The sequence below is a fragment of the Mustela erminea genome, chromosome 4 (assembly GCF_009829155.1).
Source record: "Mustela erminea isolate mMusErm1 chromosome 4, mMusErm1.Pri, whole genome shotgun sequence".
Lineage (NCBI taxonomy): Eukaryota > Metazoa > Chordata > Mammalia > Carnivora > Mustelidae > Mustela > Mustela erminea.
The window spans coordinates 144,707,506-144,734,170 of NC_045617.1; the positions used below are offsets into that span (position 1 = coordinate 144,707,506).

At 42.5% G+C, this 26,665-nt stretch overlaps 1 protein-coding gene across 1 annotated transcript in view; it reads left to right on the plus strand.

The window, feature by feature from the left end:
* Nucleotides 1-26,665, plus strand: part of LOC116589225 — a 169,517-nt gene that overhangs the window by 21,379 nt on the left and 121,473 nt on the right. Inside the window, 1 exon segment of the mRNA XM_032341224.1 lies at nt 1,796-1,836. Coding sequence (XP_032197115.1) covers nt 1,796-1,836 — 41 coding nt within the window.

Sequence of the window (26,665 nt, forward strand, 5' to 3'; positions counted from 1 at the left end):
ATGTCTCATGAGCAAAGGAATCTGCAAGTTCAGGGCTTCTAGTCATTTCTGTATCTAAATCTCTCAGATTTGGACCTGTGTTAGTCTGGCCTTAGAGTAAGATGTTTTCTAGGACAAATAAGTAAGGGCTTGAGTAGGGCTACCGGGTGATATTGAATAGTAGCTAAATTCTTCGGAGCAGGAGTTCTCCGATTCAGCTTTCCGGTTCTACTACTTACTATCAGTCTCACCCTGGGCAGATGCTTTGACTTCTCTCTGCCTTCATTTCCTCAGCCATAAAATGGGGATAATAATGTATTAAAAGTTAATAACCAGCTACCCGGTTGGGAGTTAGCACTTTCGTAAAGATGTCTTCAATATGGGTTGTAAATGAGTTTCCAGGTATCCTGCCCCTATGGAGATTAACCTACAGAAGCTGAAAAGTTCTCCAATTAGGAAAAAAAAAAAAAAGATCTTTCTTTGGAGGTTTGCCCTCTTGGAGTATATATTTCATTCATGAGAACCATTTATTTAAAAAAAAAAAAATGAGGATATAGCCCTGACATTGCAAAAAAATGGTTTTAACAAGTTTGATGTTGCTACTGGTTTTAAATTAATTTTTCCGGTTTTATGCACTGTGTGGATTGGAAATAGGAATATTAGAAAACTTGGTTCATTGTATTGTCAAGCATTATTGTGAGTCTTAATTTATATATCCATTGTACTGCAATTTTAGTTGCAAACTACCCCCTGCAGAAATCATTATAGCACTTGAGGGGATGGAATTAGTGCACTCTGCTGTGGGTACTTTTTTTGCTAAGAAGTATGGGCACCATGAGATGATACTTACCCATCTGTCGGTTGAAGCATTTGTATGTATATTACCTGAGCACTTAGGCCTGCCACCAAGAGAGAGGATCTAAAATGGAGAAGAAAGATGAAAAAATCCAAAATAAAATAACACGATGGGAATAACAGAAGCCGCTTGCAAAGAATACCTAAACTGTTCTTAAAAACAGATTTAATAGCCAGTCAGCAGAACCGTTCACTAGTGTCTTTAAGAAACAAAGCCCCATCTACCAAGTTGAAACTGAAGGACAAAATCTGGAAATTTTCCAAGGAAGTCAAACCACTCAGACTTCTGTATCTCAAATTCAAGGGAAAAGAAAATCCAATCTACTAAGTAGCTTCTTACATTGATTGTGTGCTGTCAGTGTTTGGGTAGACCCTGAGACATTAACTGATTAAATTCTTCCACATATGTGGTCATAATTATGGCCTCCTCTATTTGGAGCTTCTAAACGTGTGTTCTTGACACGTGGGACATTCACTAAATGAGGAGGACGGAGCAGAGTGGAACATTCTGGCCCCAGCTTGATCTTTCCTAAAAAGAAAGAGTAGAGGGACCTGTTCAGTTCAGTTGACAAATTATTTTTTGGTTGCCTGTGCTTTGTAGCACCTAATAAACTCTCGTCACATCTAAAAACACTTAAAATTACTTAGAATCCGTAGTGAAATAAGACTCGTTAAACCAGTTTTGTAACGTCAGTGCTATATTCTCTTTTTTTTTTTTTCAGTATATAAAAAAATCCTCCATCTGCCTAATTTTCCCTTTCTAGTTACATCAGATACAAAAATACTCTGCGCGGGTGGGGAGGGAGGGTTTCAGGTGTACCCCCGGGCGCCTTGCAGCTACTGTCCATTGTGCTGTGGGCTCTCACGCTGTTGAATTCCACTTGGGGGATAAGATATGAAGTGTTGCTTTGCTTTGCTTTTTTCCCTCCCCTATATTCAGTTTTCTTAATTTTTTCCCTAGGTGACCCCCACCTCCAAGGACAGAGCTCTTTCACCCATATGGTAAGACTGGGGTTTGGTCTCTCATCATTCTTCGTGTCTGTGCGCCGTGCGACACCCTGTGGGCTCCTGACTTGGGAGCATTTTGGTGGCCGTTGGGGCTGCAGAGATAGAATCCATCTCACCGATGGCAGAAGTGGAGGCCCAGAGGGCTGAAGAAACTGGCCTGAGATCGTCGACCAGTAACAGTCAGATCGATGTCTAAAAAGGAGTGTGATCGTGCCTTTCCCGCTGAGGCGCTCTGGGTGGAAGGCATGTGCTAGGATGCTGGCCTCCGTCACGGTTAGCCGGCTGCGGTGGACAGACTGAGGAGTGGCAGGAATAGGGTATAAAGGTAGAAGAAGAAGGAAGCAGGGTTTGCTTGAGGTTGTACTGAAAGGAAACCCTTTGGGGAGGAAGCCATGAATGCTCTTCCCCTGATACAGGAAGAGAGGAGATTTAAACCTCAATGAGGATCAGATATTTTTAGTCGTCGTTTACCCTCTATTGAAACTGGAACAAGGGAATTTATTCATCAAGGAATTTAGGGTAATGGAGTCTGGTTCGACCTTCTCGCCTCCTTGGGTCCCTGCTACCATCCGCTTTTCCGAAAGATAAAGCAAGTGAAAACGCTTTCCAGATCTGATTGAAGGCAGAGATCTCAAGTGAAACCTCTGGCTTCCATCCTGGGGTGAGGTCACACGGTCTCCTCTTCGCTGGGTTTGGGTCACCATGTCAACCAAAATGCAAGGCGTGTTGCCATGATGCTCTTTTGGCCGTCTGTTTATCAGGTCGGTAGGAGGGAGCTCTTGGGTCAGGTGTACAGTCTATACTATTATTCCGAAGCCCACGCAAGGATATGTGTGTCTTTTCTTTATCAGTGGATAGTTTTAAATGCATGTGGGAAAGCCGACTTTTAGTTGCGACCAGTGGTATGGCCTTGGCCTGATCTGTGCTTACTCATATTCTTAAATTCAGTCTTGTCTGGGCAAGTCTGGAGGCCTGGTGTTTTGGTTTCCAGGAGTCTATTTTTGTCATTGTTTGAGGACCCTGTGGGAAAGACCTTGTTCTATGGGAAGACCTAGTTGACTTGGACAAGAAATATTGGAAGGATAGGTCACCATTGCTGGTGCCTTAGACAGTCCAAGCGGTAACTGTATATTAAGTGTACGCATCTAAGAATAATGCTTATGGGAACGAGTCATGGTTAATGAGTGCTTACGATGGGCCATGAGCCATTCTAAGTGTTTTACCAATCTCAGAGCCTGAATTGTGAAATCTTCGCATCTCCTACGTTTGTTCAAAGGAGGTTGTAAACCGATGGAGGACTGTGTATGTGAACCCAACTGCAGACTGTGTTACTGGAGGGGAGGAAGGTTTCATGGAGAGCATGCTGGCAGTCCTTTGGGTTAGTCTACAGTTGACCCCTCCTGGAATCATGGTGGAAACCTAGGGAGATTGGACAGTGTTTAAAGTGAAACCAGAAAGTGAGGAGAGCCCACTGACCAGTATCTGTGTGCCACATTGCATATGTGAGGTGACACCAGTAACTCTGTTACTGGTTTGGCAGAATAAGAGTAGGTGTTGTGGATAGCGGGTGGAGGTAACGTTGTTGGTGTTTCAGCAGCTAAACTAGCACATTGGGCATTAGCACCTTTGACATTTTTTTTTGTTTTCTGTTTTTTGCTTTCTGTTTTTTTGTTTTTCTTTTTATGTTGTTTTTTGAGAGAGAGAAAATGTGCTAGTGGGGAGGGGGGCGAGGGAGAGGATCTCAAGCAGACTCCACGCTGAGCAGGACGTGGGGCTCGATCTCATGACCCTGAGATCACGACCGGAGCTGAAATCAAGAGTCGGACGCTCCACCGACGGAGCCACCCTGGGGCCCTGACGTTGGTTCTTGGTGGCGGAGAACCCTGCTTGGGACTGAGCAGAGGAGGAAGGCGGCAGATACCATGTGATGGATGGGGAGACGGTGTTCACCAGCTTCTCTGTCATCTCCTGGGGAGTCCACGACACCTGCATGACGCGGGTGCACAGGACGAGAGGAGGGAGCACTGGTAATTAGAACAGAAATCCTTCGTAATCATCCTGTACTTCAGTTTGGGCCGTGTTTGAGGACACGAAGCCCAGAAACTCCCATTTAGCTGATGTTTATTCTGGCCCCCCACGATGCCTCAGTCCTATTAGAATACAGTGACCATACTAGAAGTTGCCTTTTGGGGTTCGTCTGAAATAACTTATTCTAAGTTAGGTGCTCATGTTATCAAAGTGCTAGCTGTAATGACAAAGGAGGAATACCAGTCCGTTCTTGAAACAACAGGAGACAGAAACCACCTGTGCTAGAATCAGGGGAGCGCCCCCCCCCCCACCACCAAGGAACCTTATCTTGCGGAGGCGTTGATTACTTTTGCAGTTGTGTACTCTAATATCTAATGCCTGTTTCTCCATACCTTTCCAGCCCCAGGTTACGTTTGACCAACTCGTCTCATGTACCCTCATTCTCTGTAGCCATGCCAGACAACCCAGGTGACTGAGTTTGTTTCTTGAATGTCTTGGTGCACTGGCATAATCAATGTCCTCCAGTCTAAAGTTGCTTTCCCCACCCCCACCCCCAGTTTCCCTGTTGGAAGGGACCTCCTCTCTGCAAACCCTTTCCCCCTGCCTCAGCCCCTCTGTTCTGCCTCCACTGCCTTGATCCCACATCTCCTAGGTGCCCCTTGGAAACCCGCTTGACCTGCAAGGTCTTCCGTTCGATGGGCGGCTGCCCAGGAGACGCTGATACATATTTGCATATTTCCCATCCTGGGCACTTCAGCTTACTGACTGAACAAGGGATTATTTCTCCAGGGTCACTGTAAGCTCTTTGAGACTGCGTGGATCAACTTTTTTTTTTTCTGAGCTAGTTTCCTCATCTGTAGAATAGTTTACTTCTGAACACCCAGAATAGTGGTTAGCATACAGCAAGCGCTCACTAAGTGTTGGATTTTTAAGAGCAGACGTTTGAGACACATGTTTTCAACACAGAGTTTGTTTGGATTATATGAAGGTAATGGCAACGGCTTCTTTATAAGTTTTATTCTTCCTGAATGCCCAACCTTCCTTATGTGTAAGAGCGCTTCCTCCAACCCGCTCAAACATACTTCCCTGGGGCCATTTACCTCCCACTAAAAAAGCAAATGAAGCTAATCTCTTTGGTTTGAAATTGATTCTATCTAGACTAGAGGGAACACGCTAATCACCTTTGCTAAGTGCTTTTTGGCCAAAGGTGTAAAAGCCTAATTTTATTTGGTATGTGTGTGTGTGTGTGGGGGGGGATTTCTGTCTTAAAATTTGGGATTGTGGAATTTGCATTTTGAACGGCACTAGGATCTCAAATTTAACGATAGGCTATTTGCCGTGGATGGAGCATACATTTTTGGCCTTTTGGTTGAATGAAGTACAACAAGGCAAGATTTCTGTGACACTGTATTTACTTCTGTTACATTCGATTTAATTTCTACAAAAATAGTGCAAGTCCCCCCTCCCCAGTGCTTTTGTGGATGTTTAGAGACATTCATTTTCCAAAAGCACAGACTGTTTTTAAGGCACGGTACTTAGGGCTGTCAGCCTACCTCAGTTTCTTTGTCAACAAGCATAACCCCAGCCACCTGCATTCCTCCCTGGAGTGTTTGGCTGAATGGCTCTGAGCTCGTAAAGTACTTTGAATTTCTTGGATGAAAGGATCTTTAAGTACAGGTCTTATGAAGGTATTATATGTGGGCTTTCTAAACTGCCGCCCAGCCTGTTTTGCAAGAACACTAATGCACTTCTGGGCTTCGAGTTGTAAAAAGATGTGCGTTTGGAACCCTCAGGCTGCTTCTTGTGAGGCCCCGTGTCACTGCTTGCTTACCTCTAGCAGAAGTGCTCTCCGCGGCAGGGAGCGACAAGCATGCACACGCAGAGCAAACATTTGGACGCAGAGTTGCCTGCGTCTGGCTCCCGTGGTGTTGGCCACCAGGAAGTGCAGGATGCCGGAGCATCCGGGGGCCTCTGGGTTCCTGGACCGGTGGCCTCAACTCTTCATGGTTGACATAATCACGACACTTACGAGAGCATGCGCGGGTCCTTTGGAAGCAGTAGAGTCGAGGGGAGTGGGGTGGCTCTGGGAAGGGACACTAAGGTTGCAGAGAACTGGGTTTGAGTTCTGGTTCTTCCAGTTACTGGCCTGGTACCCCCCCGTCGGCCACCTGCCCCGAGCCTGCTTTCTTTACGCCCCGCTGCTTTCTTTGAGGTGCCCAGAGCCGGAATGTGAATGCGGGTCACAGGCTATATATCTAAATATTTGGAAGTTACAAATCAGAGGAAAAAAACAAACAAAACAAACAAAAACAAACAAACAAACAAAACAAACCCTAACTGTCATGTTTAGCAGTTTTCCTACTCTGAGAAATACACCTTCATGACAACCTTAAAGGCCAGGTTTGAATTTTGAGTTTCCAAATTCTTTTTTTTTTTTAAAGATTTTATTTATTTATTTGACAGAGAGAAATCACAAGCAGATGGAGAGGCAGGCAGAGAGAGAGGAAGGCAGAGAGAGAGGAAGGGAAGCAGGCTCCCTGCTGAGCAGAGAGCCCGATGCGGGACTCGATCCCAGGACCCTGAGATCATGACCTGAGCCGAAGGCAGCGGCTTAACCCACTGAGCCACCCAGGCACCCCAAGTTTCCAAATTCTTGAGAAGTCTTTGCCTGGCCAGGTGCCATGAGTAGAAGCACGGACCTGATTTGAAAATCAGCTGAGGTTTTCAACTGATGTTGAAAATCAGTCTCGGGGTTTTCTGTCAAAGCCTGGGCGAGTATCCAGGGGCAAATTCTGCACAGTCCCAAAGTAAGGGAGCTTGGGCTGTTTGAACAGGGAACGTTAGGGTCCTGTTGCCTAAAAGATAATACAGAAGGGGGTTTGGGGCTCCCGCTGGCCGTGTACTTTTGGCCTTGGATTCTTCTGGCCTGGAGCTAGGATGCATACGGGATTGGTATGAGTGTTTATTGCAAAACACATATCGTTTTGCATTTCTACAGTGTTAATATTACCTAAGTGGAGAAGACTTCTAACAGGAACGTTTCAGCTTTCAGTTCAGCTCAAATCACATTACACGACCAGGAGAGGGAGAGGAACCAGGTGGGATGATGCCTCTGGTTCCTGTCTCTCCAGGGCCAAGCCCGCTGTGTTGTGACCTCAGTATTTATTTGTTTGGTAACACATGGTCAATACGGGTATATTGGTTACCTCCTTTCTCCTAAGCATTCACTTAGTCATGTTTGTTATGTCTGTGTGCAGACACGACGGCCTGCCTTTATAGAGCTGACTCTTCAATAGGAAGAAACAGGAAATAAGGTTAAATATATATAAACTTGTTAGAGTCCTTGAAGATGGCTTACTCTTCATTCATTTACATATAAATTGTGCCCCCGCCAGGGCCTTCACCAGAGATTCCGATGGAAGAGTGAGGACAGAACGAGACTTTAGCATTATTGTGTGGAACGCTGTTCGTTGTGGGGAACCCTCACGCCCTTTGGGACTGAAGTTCTGGACTTTCTTTTTCATTCAACTCATCAGCTGTCTACTCATTCTCGGTCGCATTTGAGGCATTATCGTAGACTCTATGAGAGCGTAAACATATTAGATGAGGCTTTTTCATCCTTTAGCATTTATAATTTCCTGGAGGTAATTTGTAAGATGAGATCAGTTCTTGGTGTCTGATAAGTACTTGAACATCAGCACTTTTCACTTACCTGCCTGCATCCCTGTCAACAAAGTGACCTATGCTCCATCCACTCTCCTGTCTCCTTCACCGGGGCAGGGGGATATCTTGCCTGCACCAAGCCACACAGTGGGTGTGTATTAAAAGAATTCTTTTCAACGCCCTGGAATGCTGTCCTTGGGATTCAGCTGACTTCTCTCAATGGGGACTCATACATCAAGAAGGCAGTTGTATAATTATCTCAGCTACTGGGAAGCCACTGAGAAAGCACTTGCTGAATCGGGGTGTAAATTTATTGTGAAGTTTAACATAGCAAATGTCACCACCTTCTTCCCTTTTCTTCCCTTCCACTGGGATTGCATTTAAAAGTTTTCTTTAAGAATAAATATATTATTTGATCATTAAATGATCTATCCTAACTGGTTTGGGGTATGTAAATACCTTCCTGGAGGTGACTTGACTTTGGTGAGGGTGGGGCAATCTGGGTCTTGTCTTTGATAATTAAAGCAGCTAGAATGAAAACTGTAAACAATGGTTGTGAGCCATAATTTTGACAATTAGGAACTTCTTACCCCGTAGGTAAAGGGGTCAGCAGGTCTTCACTGAGTATTTATAATAATCAGCTCTCCTTTGTGGCTTATCCCTATTAATAGGATTCTTGTATATTTCCTACAGTCTTTATGCAGATATTGGTTAATTTTCACCCACGAGCTATAACAGGTAAACTTTTCATGTGAAAGAAATTCAGGAGGTGTTTGGAGAAAATGGAGTAGAAAGAATGATAAACCCAATTTTATGCTTTTTTTTTTAAAGTAATTGTATTTTAAGGAATCAAAAGCAGTATCTTTTTTTTTTTTTAAAGTAATTGTATTTTAAGGAATCAAAAGCAGTATCTTTTGGGGTCCATATTTTATCTTTTAGGGGAGATTCCATCTGCATTTAACATTCTTGTTTTGGGGGAACTATTGTTCTGGGGGCAATTCTATTTTAATGAGTTGTCTGATCCTGGGCAAGTTTCTCAACAGATCTGTCTCCTCCCTGTAAAAGGAATGTGCTAATTTTTGCATTTCTCAGGTTTCTTTGAGGTTTTAGAGTTTGGTGATTGACCTATCACTTGAAGCTGCATAGTATTTCAGGACCCTGGCTATATAGTATAATCACTCAAGAGTTTTTTTGTTTTTGTTTTTGTTTTTGTTTTAGATTTACAAGTGTGGGCTCTGGCTACCAGCATCCTGATTTAGTCAGTGTAGAGTAGGGTCTTAGGATATGTCTATTTTTAGAAAGGTTCTCCAGAGCTGCTTCTGATGCACAGCAAGAATTCAGAATGATCAGTTGGCTCTAAGTTCTAGAAAGGGGAATGTAGTATGAGTCCTTGAGAATTTAAGAAAGCTACAGGATTGCTTCTAGGACTCTTGTTTTTATAAACTACTACAATCAAATGCATAATATCAGATATGATGGAATTACAGTGACTACTGTTGTGTCTGTTGGAAATGCCACTGAGAGACAAAGACGCAGGAATTGATATCGAAACTAAGAAGTAGTGTGAATAGGAGACTTTTTTTTTTTTTTTAATTTTGCTTTGGCCTTATTTACTGAGATCTGACCTTTCTGATAGGTTTCATGACTCCTTTGGAATGCAAAGTTGGGGATACTAATATTTGCCACCGGGCAGTATTTATTTAGTGATGTGAGAACCTAGGGCCATGAGTTGACTACATGTGTGATTATTAACAGGACCAAGCAAAATGCTACCAGAAATAATGACACCTTTGTTATCACAGTGACTTTTTTCCTTTCCTTTGCCAATGGCACTGAAGAAAAAGTGATATTTGTTATCAAATCAGGCTGGGAATTTACAAATGATAACGAGTTAGAGGGACTGCATTCTTGCTAGTATCTCACTCTTGTGAGTCCTAAATATCTTTCTCCCATGGAAAGATAAAAAACACTTGACCAGGGCCATAAATCTGCTCTGTCCTCTGTCACTAGGGCCTGAGGAAGTATGAACAGCCGTGACCCTCTCCGGCTCTGCTTTTATTGAAATGATGCTTGTACTTATTATGTGGTGATAGTTTTAGGAGGATAGATGAGAAACAGTAAATACATCAGCAGAATTTCCCAAGGAAAGGAGATACGTGGCTTTCTGGAGGGCAGACATGTCCTCCTTGCGGTGGTGGTGCCCGCTGCCCTCCACACCTTACATCGAGCTTTGTACACGAAGTGGGTTGTGAGACGGATGGGCTGAGAGTACGCATCCAAGCCCAAGCCCAGCTCTTCCGTGTTCTCTAATCCTCTTTCTGCTTTTTCTTGTCAATTTCTCTTGCCTTGATTGCTGCCCGTATTTCAAGCAGGGGCACGTCCGTTTTCAACCGGTAGCCCTGGGGTCAGTGATGATAGACATGGAATGGTTAAGACAAATTAAACTTCTTGGGGTGCCTGGGTGTCTCACTGGGTTGGGGCCTCTGCCTTTGGCTCGGGTCCTGGTTCCAGAGTCCTGGGACCAAGCCCCTCGTCGGGCTCTCTGCTCAGCAGGGAGACTGCTTCCCCCTCTCTCTGCCTGTCTTTCTGCCTGTTTGTGACCTCTTTTTGTCAAATAAATAAATAAACAATAATTACAAAAAAAAAAAAAGGAAAAATAAAACTTCTTTATTTTGAGAGTATTCAAATGATGTTTTATGGCACCCTGGGAACGACAGAACTTTGGAGACTAGATATCTCCACGTATATTCTGGGCCAGAACTCAATACACACATTACTGTTATCCAGAGGGGAACGTTGTTATTTCTGGAGGTTATTAGCAAGTCCATGGATTGCTTTTGCGGGGATGCCATGGGTTGGGGTTCTGCTTGTCTCCAGCCCCAAGCTTCATGAATGCACTGGAGTTGACCTAAACGGGCAGCTGGTGTGACCACATCTTGAGTGTCGCTGGCACTTTTTTCTTGGTAGATCTGTCCTCAACTGTTTTTCCTTTTCAGAACACCAAACAAAGACTTTTGGCTTGCTCTGCCTCGCCTATAGGTATGTCTGGCTGTTTCAGATGAGTGAGGTATTGTCCTCCGGTTCATTTCCTTTCCAGGAAGTGTCTGTTGACACAATATGCATTTCAACCCTCTTTATTACAGAGCAGCCTGAGAAATCTTTAGGGCAAGTCAGGAAAGCCCCCCAAAGCCAAAGCAACTTCTGGAAGACAGGCCTGACCAGATACCAGTGGTTCATATTTCTGTTTCTGGAGATGTGAGTACTGATAAGGAGAGGCCTCCAGAATATGGAAGTATTTTATTTAGAACATTTTGTTAGGAGCTGTGAGCAGAAGGTCTCCGGGGGTTTTCCTCTCTCTGTGCATCTGTCTTGTTAGGACAGTGGGACAGTGCTGGAGCATTTCACTGAAGGCACAGAGGAGGTTGCCAAGTTCAGGTCAACTTGGGGAATTTGGTACTTTAAGACTCCTTGTTGTTTATATTTCTTGGTCTCTTTTTACTAGACTTGGCTATCAAAGATTTCTGCTAAGAAGGCTCTTCCAATTTCAGATGCTTGAGGAACATTGGTTTTCCTGGATTTCTGACGGGATTGAATACTGGAGTCTGACCTGGTGGCCCTCTTCCCTAGTCTTGGCTCCTGAGCCCCTAAAATTTGGCGGAGTCTTCCTGTACTCTCCCCTCCACCTCAGGTCTCCTGCCAGGAGCATGGTACACTTAGAGATAAGCTCGTTGGACTTAGATGCCCAAAGACAATCCGAAGCAGGGAAACCCTCGTTTTGCCTGGATTTTATAATTCCGGCCACACTTTTCTCGTTCTGACTCTTTTCTGCTTTCTCACAGATATCGAAAGCAATAGGATTTCTCCTCACCGTCTTAATTTCTGAGGTCATTACTCATATCTTATCCTATACCAATGGCTCCAAGTGGAGTTCGTAGCTTATTGGTGGCTTACAGCTATATCCTCCCCCAAAAGACAGGAGGGGCTAGGCGGTGGTGGGAAGGATAGGAGAGAGGTAAGTGTTCTGTGTGAGAGAGGGGTGATCATGCGCTGCCGTGTTGATGAGAACTTCAGGAAGACAGTGCCTGCTGACTCTGGGTTCTGTTCCATCAGCTGTTGGAACCCTACTCAGGCTGGAGTGGGCAGGAGACAGGGGTTTCTAATTGGGCTGCTAGAAGTGGAGTCCACTTCTTCTTTTTTTAAAAGATTTTATTTGAGAGAGAGAGAGAGCTCGAGCAGAGGAAGGGGTAAAGGGAGAAGAAGAAGGAGCCCCAGATGGGGCTCAATCCCAGGACCCTGGTATCATGACATGATCCCAAAGCAGGTGCTTAACCAACTGAGCCACCAGGCGCCCCTCAAAGTGGAGTTCACTGCTGATGGAAGGAAAGTGCATAATTATTGGCTTTTATGATCGTTTTGGAACATTGGTTTACAAACTTTGAAACAAAGAAAACTGTATAGTGAAATTTTAAAGCAGTTCTCAGTTCCTGTATTTCTGCCAAGGAAACACTTATTATAATACTGTAAGAATGTATTTTTCTGTGTGTGATTCCGTCTGTCCCCAATGACTTCAATAACTCATTAACCGCTGACTTCTTTGTGTCCAGCCCCTTGACTCTCTTACTCTCTTAAAATCCACATTCCTGTTCTCACTCTACTGCTGTAAATCTCCATCTCGCTATCTAGAAGGTACGTTGCGTTGAACACTTTTGAGCTAATCCATTGTCTTCACCCAATTTCTTCTTACGTTGTCTGTCTTTAGAGTGGGTCCAAGCTAGAAGCTGGGATTCATCTTGGACGCCTTCTTCTGCATGGCCAACTGAGTCACCAAGTCTTTTCTGGTTTACCTCCTAGGCATCCCTGGCTCCGTTTTTGTTTCCCTCTTTCATCATTTCTTGCTAGCAGAGATGCTCTCTGCAGAGCTTCATTTTTAAGGAAGTTTCTGATGATGTCTTTCCCCTGCTTCAAATCCTCCAGGAGAGTACAAGACCCTTCCGAGACTGGTTTTTCTACATTGTTTCCTGTCTTTCTCCTCCAAATCCTATGTTTAAAGTGTCCTGGCTCCTACCATTGTTAAGGAATAATGCTCTTTCCTGGTCTGTCCATGAATGCACCTGTCCTTTTCTTGGTTCCTTCTCCTTTGTCTTCCTCCTAGAGACTGTCCTACGTACTCAAAAGCCTAGCCCCAGTGTCTTCTCTCTGCAGCTGCTGTCAATGTCCCTTTGTTATAGCAAATAGCATATCAAAGTGTAATTGTTTATTTGTCTGTCTTCTCCTTGCTGAACTGGGTATTTCTAAAGAGTGATGACTGTGTACTGTCTGGCACCCAATAGACAGTCAATTAATATTTGCTGAGTGAAGGGAATCCGAAAATGCAAACTCTGATGTTGAACATTTTTCCTTTTCATGTGGATCATTGTTAAAAGGCATATCTATCTATTAATTTATTTTTAATATTATTTATTTATTTATGTTTAGATTTTAAAAATAATTTTATTTATTTGACAGAGAGAGCGATCACAAGTAGGCAGAGAAGCAGGCAGGGAGAGAGGGGGAAGCAGGATTTCTACTGAGCAGAGAGCCCGATGTGGGACTCGATCCCAGGACCCTGAGATCATGACCTGAGCTGAAGGCAGAGGCTTAACCCACTGAGCCACCCAGGTGCCTCTAAAAGCCATATTTTACATCTATTAATGCTCAGTGATCTGTTGGCATTTATTCCTTTTGCCTTTAAAATAGCTACATTGCTATCTGTTGGACACGAGAGTGTACTTTTTGAAATTAGATGATGCAGAGATACAGGTACCGTACACACTTATAATATAAAAATATGCCATCACCAACTCCTCCTTTGTTTGACATACTTGATGTATTTTCTCAACCCTGACCCATGTCCTTAGGAAGTCAAACTTTATTTCCTCTAGATTAGAAAGTCTCCTAAGTATGGCAAGTGTCTAGAAGTCGTTCCCATTTCAGGAATGGAGATCCTTTCAAGCATAAAGTTCTAAACTTATCTAAAAGTAAAAGGAGGCTGGACAGATAGGGATCAGGTCAAGGTATACAGATTCCCAACAGTGAGTTAGTGATGTTTTATTTATTTTTCAAAGCTTTTATTCATTTATTTGTCAGAGAGAGCACAAGCAGGGGGAGCAGCAGGCAGAGGGAGAAGCAAGCTTCCTGTGAGCAGGGAGCCCGATGTGGGACTTGATCCCAGAACCCTGGGATCATGACCTGAGCTGAAGGCAGAGGCTCACTTAACCGACTGAGCCACCCACGCCTTCCAGTTTCTGTTCTATAGTCCTGAATTCTTAGATGATTATTGCTGTTAATAATATATATTGTAAGATGTTTCACAGAAAACTAAGGTGAAAAGGATCCTGTTGATAAAGTTAATAGTCTTTTAGTGACTTATGAACAACTCATTAGGAAGTAGTACTTACGTGGTGTGAGCTTGAGATTTCAGAGTAGCTCCATTGGTTTTCTTCATGCTCCGCACTGATACTGGCCGTATTAGAGTGGGTGGACTAGGTCTACCTTGAAATTTCCAAATGACTAATTCCAAAGAATTAAATCTCTCCTGATATTAACTAATTATTTAGTTAATTAGTTGATCAAAGTAGGTCCTAGGCTCAGCGTGGAGCCCAACGCAGGGCTTGAACTCATGACCCTGAGGTGAACAGTCAGATGCTTAATCAGCTGAGCCACTTAGGCTCCTCTCAGTTCTGATTTTAATGCACAGTGAACTTAGGTTCAATTTAAAAATTTTCAAATGTTATAAATGAAACTAAGAGTGCATCTATTGAGTTTTCATTTCTAGATACTTGGAAATGTTTGTGGTACTGATTTCTGGTTTATTTGCATTATAGTCTGAGAGTAGGCATTGTATGATTATTATCTTTTAAAATTGAGAGTATTTTTGTGGCCCATTATGGTCTGTCTTGTTGAATATTTCATTTACTCTCAATGTATATTTTTTTGCTTTTGGGTAGAGTGTCCTCTGTATGTCGACTACATGCAGTTGGTTGATAAATTCAGTTCTTTGCTATCATTATTGATTTTCTGTCTACCTGTTCAACCTGTGTTACTGAGGGGGTGGGATTTGACATCTCCAACTGTAATTGCAGGTTTACAATCGTCCCTCCTCATCTGTGGGAGATGTATTCTGAGATTCCCAGCGCAGATAGTACCGGACCCTATCTACACTATGTTTTTCCGTAAAGATATGTACTTATAATGAAGTTTAATTTACAAATTAGGCACAGTAAGAGATTAACAATAATAACTAATAATAAAAATAGAGCAATTATAACAATGTACTCTAATAAGTTATATGAACCTCAGCTCTCAGAAGATCTTCGTGTACTCTACTCACCCTTACTGTGATGTGAGATGGTAAAATGTCTGTGTGATGAGACGGAGTGAGGTGGGCAACGCAGGCACTGTGACTGTGGCGTTAGACTACTATCCATCTCCTGACTATAGCTTCGAAAGAGGATCATCTACGTCCGGGCTGTGCTTGACTGTGGATAACTGAAACCTTAAAGAGCAAAACCGTGGATGGAGGGGGGACTACTGTATCTACTTTTCCTTTTATTTTTGTCAGATTTGCTTTATGTGTTTTTAGCTCTGTTGTTAGGTGCATATACACATGTTTTATCATTATGCGGTACTCCGTCTTTATCCCTGATAATTTTCTCAATTCTGTATATAGCCCTATTCATTCCACCCCCCCCCCTTTTTTAAAAATATTTTCAATCTGGTAGCACCTGGGTGGCTTATTCTATCAAGTGGCTGACTTGATTTTGGCTCGGGTCATAATCTTCAAGGTCCTGAAATCAAGACCGTAGTCCAGCTCTGCACTCAGCAGGGAGTCTGCTTGAGGATTCTCTCTCCCTCTGCCCCTCTCCTGGCTTGACCATGTGCATGCTCTCTTTCTCTCTCAAATAAATATTTTTAATTTGCCACAATTGTCAATTCACATTGAGTCATAGACGTGAACACTTGATCTAATCTGTCTTCACGGTAACATTTTACAGGCTATAATACCATGTCACAGTTAAGAAGTGGACATTGATTCAAATCACTGATCTTAACTCAGTTTTCCCTAGTTTTAAATGTAACTTGGGTGTGTGTGTATTCAGTTAAATGCAATTGTATCATATATGTAGGTTACCCCAGTGTTTATGCCACTGCTACAGGAATCCTTCTGTTGTCCTTCTCTAACCGCACTCGCCCCTCTTCCCCCTTCCTGCCAATTCCCAGCCGTAGCAATCACTAGTCTGTTCTCCATTTCCAGAATTGTCACTTCAGAAATGTTTCGTACATGGAATCATACGACACATAACTTTCTGGGATTGGCTTTCTTTTCACTCAGCATAATTCCCCAATGATTCATCCAACTTTGGTCTCAATAGTTCTTATTTATTGCTGAGTAATATTTAAATGGTTAATGTTAGGAGAATTACACATTATTTCGTGGATTTCCAGAGTGTATCCAGTTGTATCATTTTATATTCCCAGCATACAGCAGTGTATGAATGATCCTATTACTCTACATTCTTTCCGGAATTTGATGTTGTCACTTTGTTTTATCTTAATCACTCTGATAGGTTTGTAGTGATATCTCATTGTGGTTTTAAATTTGGACTTCCCTGATAGTTACTGATGTTGAACATCTTTGCATGTATGTACTTGCTATCAATATATCTTCAGTGAAATGTCTGTTCATGTTTTTTTTTGCCTGGATTGTTTGCTTTTTAAAACTTTAAAAAACATTGTTTGCATTATATGTTTTTTCATCCTTTTACTGCTAGCCAACCCATATAAATATATTTAAAGTGAATTTTTCATAGATAGCATATAGCTGAGTCATTTTAAAAATTCACTTTGAGTGGCTCAGTTGGTTTAGTGTCTGACTCTTGGTTTTGGCTCCTGTGATGATTTCAGGGTCCTGAGGTCAAGCCCCATGTTCTCTGGCTCTGCACTCAGCATGGAGTTGGCTTGAGGATTCTTGCTCTCCCTCTACCCCCGCCCCCACGTGTGTGGTCCCTCTCCCTCTCTCTAACTGAATAAATAAAACTTCAAAAAATTTTCATTTGACTATCTCTGATTTTCTATTGTTATGTTTAGACCATGTATATTTAATATAATTGACATTTGGATTTAGGTCCACTATTCCATTTTTTGTTTGTTTGTTTGTTTACTTTTCCTGTCATATTTTGCAACCTTTGAGCCCTTTTAGTATTCCGTGTTGTGATTTTTTTCAAAAAGATTTTATTTATTTATTTGACAGACAGAGACCACAAGTGGGTAGAGAGGCCGGCAGAGAGAGAGGGGGAAGCAGGCTCCCCACTGAGCAGAGAGCCCGATGCAGGGCTCGATCCCAGGACCCTGAGATCATGACCTGAGCTGAAGGCAGAGGCTTTAACCCACTGAGCCATCCAGGCATCCTTAAGTGTGATTTTTGATATCTCTTTGTATATTCTAGTGGTAGCTTCATGGATTACAACATACGCAGTTACGTTTTTAACATATATTTTATATCTTAACAGTGTATTTGGGTTGTAGAACTCTTTTCCTATAGGTTCCTTTATGGTTCCTTCTTGACGCCATTGTGTCATGTGGTATCTACATCTATTGAAAATCCCATCAAGCACTTTTTGCTTCCAACCATCAAACACATTTTAAAGAGCTCACGAGGAAAATAGTCTATTATATTTATCCAGATATTTGCCATTTCTTTTCGTCCTTTTTGTTGTTGTTGTTGTTGTTGTTGTTGTTGATGTTTCCTTCTAGTATCATTTTCTTTCTTTCTGTGCTTCTTTTGGGAATGTTTTTAGAGCAGGCCCGCTATCTGCTTCCCCTCATCTGAGAACATCTTTATTCTGCTGTTATTACAGATGTTTTTACTGAATATAAAACCCGAGATTACAGTTTGTTAACGATTTTATGCTACTTCCTTCTTTCTAGCTTCAATGGTTCCTACAAGATACCCACAATCATTCTAATTGTTATTTCCCTATGTAACGTGTCATTTTACTTTGGCTACTTTGAAATTATTTCTTTGTTGTTTTTAATTGTGGTCAAATACACATAGCATGAAATTTGCTATTTTAACCATTTTGCAGTGTTCAGTAGCATTAGTTATGGTCCAGTTTTTGCAGCCATCACCACTCTCTTGTTCTAGAACTGTTTTTCACCACCTCAAATGTAATATCTTTAGTCCGTAGCAGTTTGTCTTAGCATGGGTTGCTTTGAGTTTATTCTATTTGAGGTTTGCTCAGATTCTTGAATCTGTAGGTTCATGTCTTTTGCCAAAGTTAGCAAATTTTCCACTCCTGTTTTTTTTTTTCAAATGTATTTTTAGCACTTTTCTTTAAAGTAGGCTCTAGCCCAGCATGGAGACCGACATGTGGCTTTATCTCATGACCCTGAGATCGAGACCTGAGCCAAAATCCAAGTCCAAGGTTTAACCTACTGAGCCACCTAGGCATCCCGCACACGTTTTTTCCTCTGTCCTTCAGGCACTTGGGTGGCATGCATGTAGACCTCCTTTATTGAGTTACATGTCTGTAGACCATCTGTTATTGAGTTACATGTCTTTGAAGCTCTATTCATTTACTTCTGAATTTTTTTCTGTTGTGATTTGATGACTTCTGTTGATCAAGCTTAAAGTCCACTGACCCTTTCAACTCCCATCTTCATTTAGCTCGAGTTCATTCAGGGATTTTAAAAATTGTGTATGATTGTCGTTTTCAGTTCTAAGATTTTCATTTGCTTTTTTCTTGCTAGTCCCTATTTATTTGCTGAGAACTTTTATTTTAACATTTGTTTCACGAATGTTCATGATTGGTCATTGAAACATTTATATAATAGCTGCCTTAAAGTCTATGTCACATAATTTCAACATCTGTATCATGTCGGCATTGGCGTCTGTTGACTATCTTTTCCTGTGCGAGTTGAAATTCTTATGGTTCTTGGTATGTTGAGTAATTTTGGAATATATCCTGAATATTTTGAAGATTACATTATGAGACTCTGGGTTGTGTTTAAATCTTATGAAGAATGTTGATTTTTTTTTTTTTTTAAATTTTTAAAAGCAGGCATTTGACCTGGTTAGATGGAGACTACAAGTTTAAACTTTTGTTTAGTGGGGGCAAATGTTTCAATATTAGCTTACTTTTCAAAGTCTTTATAGTGCTCTTTGGCTCTGTTCTCTGCATGTACCTTCCAGCGGTCCGTCTGTGGGCTGTGTAGCGGTCTGTCTGCTCATTTCTCAAAGTCTTTGGTATGTAATTATCATCTGATGCCCACATTTTAAGCTTGGTGATGATCTTACATCTGTCTCTCTGCATTTTCCCTGTCCCTTTCAGTTTCTTGGGAGATTACCTTCTCAGTTCTCTAGGTTCTGCTATATGCTTCCCTCTTAGTGCCCAATCCTCAGAAGGACAGAGGGAAAGAAGCACAAGGGCTTGGGCCTCAGTGTCTTGTGATCACACTTCACCAATTGGATAGAAGGACTCTCTCCCTCAGAGTCTTCATTGTTGCTGACTCCCATTACAGCTCTCTGACCTCACTGCTACAAAGCTAGCTTGGGGCAAGGGCATCAGAAAACTGGCAGGAAAGGGAAGACATGGAACAAAACTGGAAGTTTCCCTCCTCCCGGGCATGTAGGAGTCCCCTTTTCCTTCTATGAGTCAGAGTTAAAGGGCTTGTCGCTTTCTCCTAGTTGAGTGCAATGCTCATTTCTAGGTTTCTGGCTATATTAAGCTCATGCTGAAGGATTCTTCTGGACAATAAATGGTAAACCCACTGCCACTCGGTTTTTCAGATTTCATTGGTCTTTTTTGATTTGCCTATTTAGTTCTCCGAGTTTTCAAATAGCTCTCTATGTCATGTGTTCAGGTTTTATAGTTTTGTTCAGTGGAGGAGGTGGAGGAAACATGCTTATGTCATCTTACTTAGAACCAGAAGTCTGACCTAATTCCTGTTGATTTTGATAAGGGATGGTTTTTTGGTCTCCCCCATGCTAATGGAGTCATGCATGAAAGTGTGAGGACTGCATTAATTTCTGTACTGTTCATGAGTTATACATGGTTTTAGGTAATCTCAGTGATCACGAATTGGATTTTTATGTGGGAATCTAGGTAAGGGGACAAAGTTTAAAAGGTGTAAGATAGTATGTGAGTCTGTGTGCATATATCCACTCATATTCGCACATTATTTTGATAAGGTTAATTTCAAATCAGACCAATTTTTCAGTGATCATATAATTATCTTAAACATTGGCATGTGTACTTAGTACGTCATGCCTATCCTAAAGGATAAACATCAGTAATCTGAAAGCGTAGGAATCTCTGTCCAGTGTTGGCGATGAGAACTTTAATTTTCCTGTTCACCGTGTTTCATATTCTTGGCATTTAGCAGAGAGATAACTTACAAAAATAGCTCAAAGGAGCGAGGGGTAGTGTCAAAAAACTGACGTATAGTAAAATGTGGCCTATTTTCAAAGGGGCTCAGAAGAGGAGATTTCGCAGCTTTGTGACTTAGGCGTGGGTTAGTCAAGGGAATGGAATCTATTTATGTATTTCAAGCAGAGAAGGATTTAATACAGGGCATTGAGTTACAATTGTTAAAAGGACTGGAGGAGCAAATCCAGATCAGGGACTGCAGGAGACCGTGACTGTCTGCCCTGGCCTCTGTGCTCCTCTGTCCCAGCATGGCCCACCGGGTCACTACAGGACGGCTCGGCCCCATGCTGCTTTCTCTGGGGGGATCCTGTGTAGTGGGACCCAGCCCGAATCTATGGCTGTTACCACCCAGAGCCAAAGACAAATAGATTCTGCTAGAAAGAGCCTAAACCTAGAGTCCTCCTGAGCCAAAGGAGCGTGAGGGATGCATATTCTAGGGCTGAAGCCTTGATGGTCAGGTGAGAGCTTAGAGAAGGACAGGGATGGTGATCCCTTAATAGATGTTTAGTTCGCTGACATTTTTAAATTTGTTTTTTATCTCACAGCGTGTTGTCCAATAAACGAGATTCTAAGCTTCCGGAAGGTAGTGATCATTTTTGTATTCTTCCTCACTCCACAAAGCAGGGTACACAGAGCCTCGTGCTTGCTTGCTGCTCTTTTCCTATAACCGAGACCAGCACCCCAAGCATGCCTGCAGATCACAGACTGATGTGACTTACATCTCCTTGGTTCCGGAGCCTTCCATGAAAGGGGCCTCCTCTTTAGTCCCCGGGGCAGAAGCCAGAGATGCACCGTCCTATATTCCATAGAATTCCTGGGCTTGCATCTTTCCCTCTCATTCATCTACCTTTGAAAGAATAAAATGGTCTGTCTTATGATGTGAAGGCTGTAGGTAGAGAAGGATACGCCGTTAGGTCTGCGGGTACTGACCCAAATGACCTCCCCTCTCTTGTCCAGGGGCTTTTCTGCATTTGTTATTCAGTGAGACGGAGAAAGTTTCTCACCCAACCCCCCATGGAGAAAAGATCAAAGCATTCTGGTGTAAACCCTTATGTCGTTTTTTCTAGTCTAAGTAGAACACATCATTTAAAGAAAAGTCACATGAAACTTGGCTACTTAAATACAGCAGAGATTTTGGCCTATTTCCATCTGGCCTATCTTCAGTCTTTCCTTTTAATGGTAGTTTTCATAGATGATTGAATCTTTGTAAGACCTTTTATGGTATCCTTGCTATACTGATGAGATCTGCCGCAATTTACCTTTTCTTCTTGAGTATTTCTTTTTTATCATTGTAAACAATGCTGCGTGGCCTGTCATGCCTCACTTTTTTTGGGGGGGGGGCTTTGGGATCCTTTCCTGAAAATTCTAGAAGCAGAGCTACTGGGGGTCAGGAAATGCCATACTGATTTTCCTTTCTAGCTAACATTTTTCTTTATAATGTACACGCACAAAAGCAAACAAATCCTAAATGTATGGCTCAAAGAAGAATACTCTAGACTCTCACCGGAGTCTCGGCCAGCACCTCAGAGACCATCCTGTCGCCTTCCCTTAGACTGGTTTTGCCAGATTTTGAACTCCAAATAAGTGGAATGCCATTGTTCATATTCTTTCAAGTTTGGCTCCCTCCTCCCTGCTCCCACATCATGTTTGAAAGGTTCAAAGGTGTTCTCATATTTATTTGAGGCGTCCTATGAAATTTCACTGGATCCACCGCCCATTTTATTGTTAATGGACTTAGGTTCTTTCCAGTTTTTGGCCTGAATAATGATGCTATGAAACAAAAAGGGTTTTGGACAAACTTTTTTTTTTTTGAAGATTTTATTTATTTATTTGACAGAGAGATCACAAGTAGGCAGAAAGGCAGGCAAAGAGAGAGAGGGGGAAGCAGGCTCCCTGCTGAGCAGAGAGCCCGATGCGGGACTTGATCTCAGGACCCTGAGATCATGACCTGAGCCGAAGGCAGAGCTTAACCCACTGAGCCATCCAGGTGCCTCTGGACAAACCTTTTGATACATGTGTGTATGGTTCTGTTAGATACGCACGTATTCACACAGACACACATGCCTTGGGAACAACATTGCTGGGTGAGGAGGTTTTCATGTACTCAGCATTGCCATCGATATTTTGAGGCTAGTTGTACGTTTTTACATCACCAGTACGAACGTGTCAGGTTTTGTTGCAGGAGAAGTCGTCACTACCAGTTGACATATGAGCCTTGACCTAGCTGATGAGAGCCTCCTTATCACTGCCCCCTGCCCCTGGCAACGTGGGTGCCCCTTGCCTTTCCTGGTCCCAGAGGCTGCTCCAAGAACACAGCCTTGAAATAGTGCCTTGGTGTGGAGAACACCTGCGTGGTACACATGACTGAACCCAGTTAGGGTCTCTATGTCAACTTTGAAGATTGAGTGTGGGCGATCCGTTGGTCTTGCTGCAACACAAGACAAGCCTCATATGTACGTTCCTTTTGCTTTTTTCAAACCTCCATCGACTCATCTGGGATGGCCGGCTTCTGTTTGTGGTCTCTCTCTCTGCCCTCCCTATAGTGAGGGTTTGGTGCTGAGGGGAGGTTGAGGTTACACCTGGGAAGCACTTGAGGAGGTTGTGAATAGACAAGTTTGTCCATTGTTCTACACCGTGTGTCAACATTTGCTGTTTTCAGACATGTGCATTTTTCCATTCTGGTGGGTTAGTAGAAGTATCTCCTCATTGTCTTAATTGATGTTTTCCCTCTAATGGCTAATGAAATCAAAAGCTTTTTTCCCCTAAGTTTTAGTTTTAATTCCAGTTAGTTAATGTACAGTGTTATATTATTTTCAGGTGTCCATCCAGTACCGTCATTCAATACTTCCTTATGTGGCCTGGAGCCATCACAAGTGTGATTCTTTTTTTTTTTTTTTTTTTAAAGTAAAGATTTATTATTATTTATATATTTGACACAGAGAGAGAGACAGCAAGAGAGAGAACAGAAGCAGGGGGAGTGGGAGAGGGAGAAGCAGGCTTCCTGCTGAGCAGGGTGCCTGATGCCAGGCTCGATCTCAGGAAATCCTGAGCTAAAGGCAGACGCTTAACAACTGAGCCACCCACAACTGAGCCACCCACGTGTCCTGCAAGTGCAGTTCTTAATCCCCTACACCTGTTTCCCTGCATTCTCCCCCATTTTTTTTTCCTCTGTGGTGCCCATCAGTTCTCTATAATTAAAAGGCTATTTCTTGATTTGTCTTTTTTCCCCTTGTCTCATTTGTTCCTTAAATTCTGCATATGAATGGAATCATATGGTATTTGTCTTTCTCTGACTTATTCCATTAAACATTATACTCTCTAGATCCATGCAGGTTGTTGCAAATGGCAAGATTGCATTTTTTTAATGGCCAAGTAATATTCCATTGTACAGTTGTATACCACATTTTCACCCACTGATCAGCTGAAGGACACATGGGCGGCTTCCATAATTTGGCTATTGCAAATAATGCTACCATAAACACTGGGGTGCATGTATCCCTTTTAGTTAGTATTTTTGTATTCTTTGGGTGAATATCCAGCCAGCAACCTTTTCATACACTTAGTACACATGTGGATCCTCCTTTTTGAACAACTTGATCGAATTACTTGCCCATTTCTTATTGAATTTTACTTCATTTTTTTGACTTGAAAGAGTTCTTTGTGTACTTTGGAAAAGAGCCCTTTGATAGTTAAGTGTGTTACAAATATCTTTGCCCACTCTGTGGTTTGCCTTTTTGCTCTCATAATAGTGCCTTTTGATGAATAGGAAATATTAATATTAATGCCCTCAAATTTGTCAGTCTTTTCCTTTGCGATTAATGTCATTTGTGTTCTGTTGAAAAAAATTTTTTTTTCCTATCTCCAAATCATGGGGATATTTTATGTCATTTTCTGGAACCTTTATTGTTTTATTTTCACATGTAGATCTACAGCCTACTCAGAATTGACTTTTATGTAAGCTGTGAAATAAAGGACCACTGTATTGGAACCAGTCATTTGTTGAAAACTCCATCCTTTCTGAAATGCCTTGCGGGGCCACTACCTCATAAATCAACTTCCTGTGAGTGTGAGCTCATTCTCATCTCGTGGTAGTTTATGACTTAACTCTTTATGGCTGGTGATCGCCACTGCTCCTGCTCTGGCTGGGCTCCATACCCTGCTTGTCTCCATGGTCTTTTACTCTTAAGATTTTACGCGAATACCAGTACCTACTTCGCAGATCCAGAATCTGCTGGGTCACAACTTCTGCCCGATTCCTTTATGAATTTGGCGTTCAGGTTCTAATTCTGTATGTAGAACAATGAGTGACCTGGTAGGTTTCTTTACAGTCCGACAAAGCTTCTATGCTGTGACTTCCTTCTCACTAGTCATCATGCGTGTATTGACTCCAACAATCTCAAGCCATCAGTTTGGGCTATTTTTTTTTTTTTTCCCCTAAGCTCTTCTTCATCAGAGCTTCCTGAAAGAGGAAAGATGGATTATCTCACATGATCTTGCCTTCCCGTTATCTCTTTTCATTGTCTGCTAATGGCAGTTGGCAATCAGTAGAATTATCCAAAGTGAAAGGAGGAAGGTGGGTATAGTTGTGACGTGCTGGTGACGTAGGGTTTGACCCATCCATAAAGATACGAACCTCTTCTTCAATAATCTGGGGCCAGTTTGAAAGTGGATTAGAGGTGCTGCATGGAGAGGATATTTTCAGATACTCCCTAATTATCCATTTTCCAGAGACCTATTTGTATTCTCCAGTTTGGCTTTGGAAACCATCAGATGCCCTCTTCGATGAGCATGCATTAGCCTTATGTCTTCCCCTCTCTGGAGATGAATTTGTAGAAAAGCTTTATCAAAAATGTTCTCCTGCATTTTAAAAAATAGCAAGAAAAAGAAAGGATAAACTTTGCAAACATCGTGCTTTAAGAAGCGGCAGTCACATCTTTTAAGTCTGATCTTGTCGGCCCGTGTATACACGTGTTTTTGCTAAAGGTTAACTAAATTGTTGAGACATCTTTAATGGTTGGACAGTCATCTGCTGCATCCAGCTGATTAATGTGCTAGATTTCTGGAGAAAATTCCTTTAATTACTTATTACGAACTGAGAGTGGCTGATTTTGTAAAATGAAATTGCCGTACCAAGTTCTTGGCAACCCAGGGAGTTAGCAAATAACAGTCTACACAAGAAAAAGAGCTCTCGGTTCTTTGAAATGCAGTGGAACTTAGTTCTCTAACTACTATTGGTATAACACTGGCAATTTATGAAGCCGTTTTTCTTTTTATTTGCTTCTACAACCATATAGCAATGTTATGAGGACAGGAATATTATGTTTTTAAAAAGAAGGAAACAGAAGCTCAGGGATTTCAAGGACTTAGGCCCAAAGGCATTCAACTAGAAAGCTGGTAATAATAACAGCTCGGGTTTATTGAGTGCTTACTGTTTTCTGAGAGCTTTTCTAAGTGCTTTACACATATTAAATTTTTAAATCTTCACACTCGTCCTATTAGGGAGGGACTCCACTAGTATCCTTGTTTTACCCATAGGGACATGGAGACACAAAGAAGTAACACGTTCAGGACCCTGGGAAGTGCGGCGGTGTGTGTGAACCACGCCGAGGCTGTCCCGTCCGCCCGTACTGACCAGGCTTGGACCTTTGGTCTTGACTTGACTTCATGCCCAGGGTTCTTGGTGTTACACCACACAGTCCCACACGATGACGTTGCTGGTGTTGTGGATTGTGAATGTGGATTAAGATCCCCCACTCTTCAGGCCGAGGTCCTGAAGCTCAGTCTTTGGGGGTAGGAAGTCCACGTCTGTTGACTGGATTTGGATTCAAATGAGGCCACTTTCTCCCATGTCCCTTGTGTGTTTGCTGTTCATCGTTGCCATCCCCTCGTGTTCTTTGGCTCCGTGTGGTTGTTCCGGTGTCCTCTGTCACTGCCCTCTCCTCTGCGACCATCCATCCCCAAGATCCCTCCTCAGGCTGGATTGGTGGCATGGAGGCACTCTGCACCCTAATGACTGCCCACGGAATTCGCTGTCCCTGATGAACATTTCTCCTTTGCCTCTCTGGATTCTGCGAACGCGTCTGTGGGTGTGTAGGTTGCGATGGCTTCCTGAACCCGGATTCCAGGCTGACAGTAACTACGTAATCTCCTCTGTTTTCCACGTGTTCATGAGTGTGGGTTGGGAACCTTGATTCTGTTCCATGGTCCAGTTGTCAGCCTCTGCGTTGTGTCCGTGTGTCCCAATGACACAGTTCGCAGAGTGTTGTCCCATTCCAAGGTGTGTCTCCCCTCCCCCCCGCCCCATGTCTTGTTCTTCAAGACGTTCTTAATTTTTCTTCTCCTTTGGTTCTTCGTGTTATTTACAAGATTGGCTTGTCACATTGTCACCGCGGACAGCACTAGTGTGGCTGGCTTGGATTTCGGCTCTTTCTCTCGCTCCCTTTTTTTCACTGAGAATTATTTGTGATGTGTTTTATCAGGAGGCTGATGAGGCATAGTTATTTTTATGATTTTAGCAGCCATTATGGACCATTCAGATGCATTATTTCCTTAGGGTTTCCGAACTGGTGATGTTCTAATTCCTCAATTATTAGCTGTGATACTTCAATAAAGAGAAAGTATAGTACTATGTAATTTTAAATTTTATTGGCATAAATGGTTCAGGT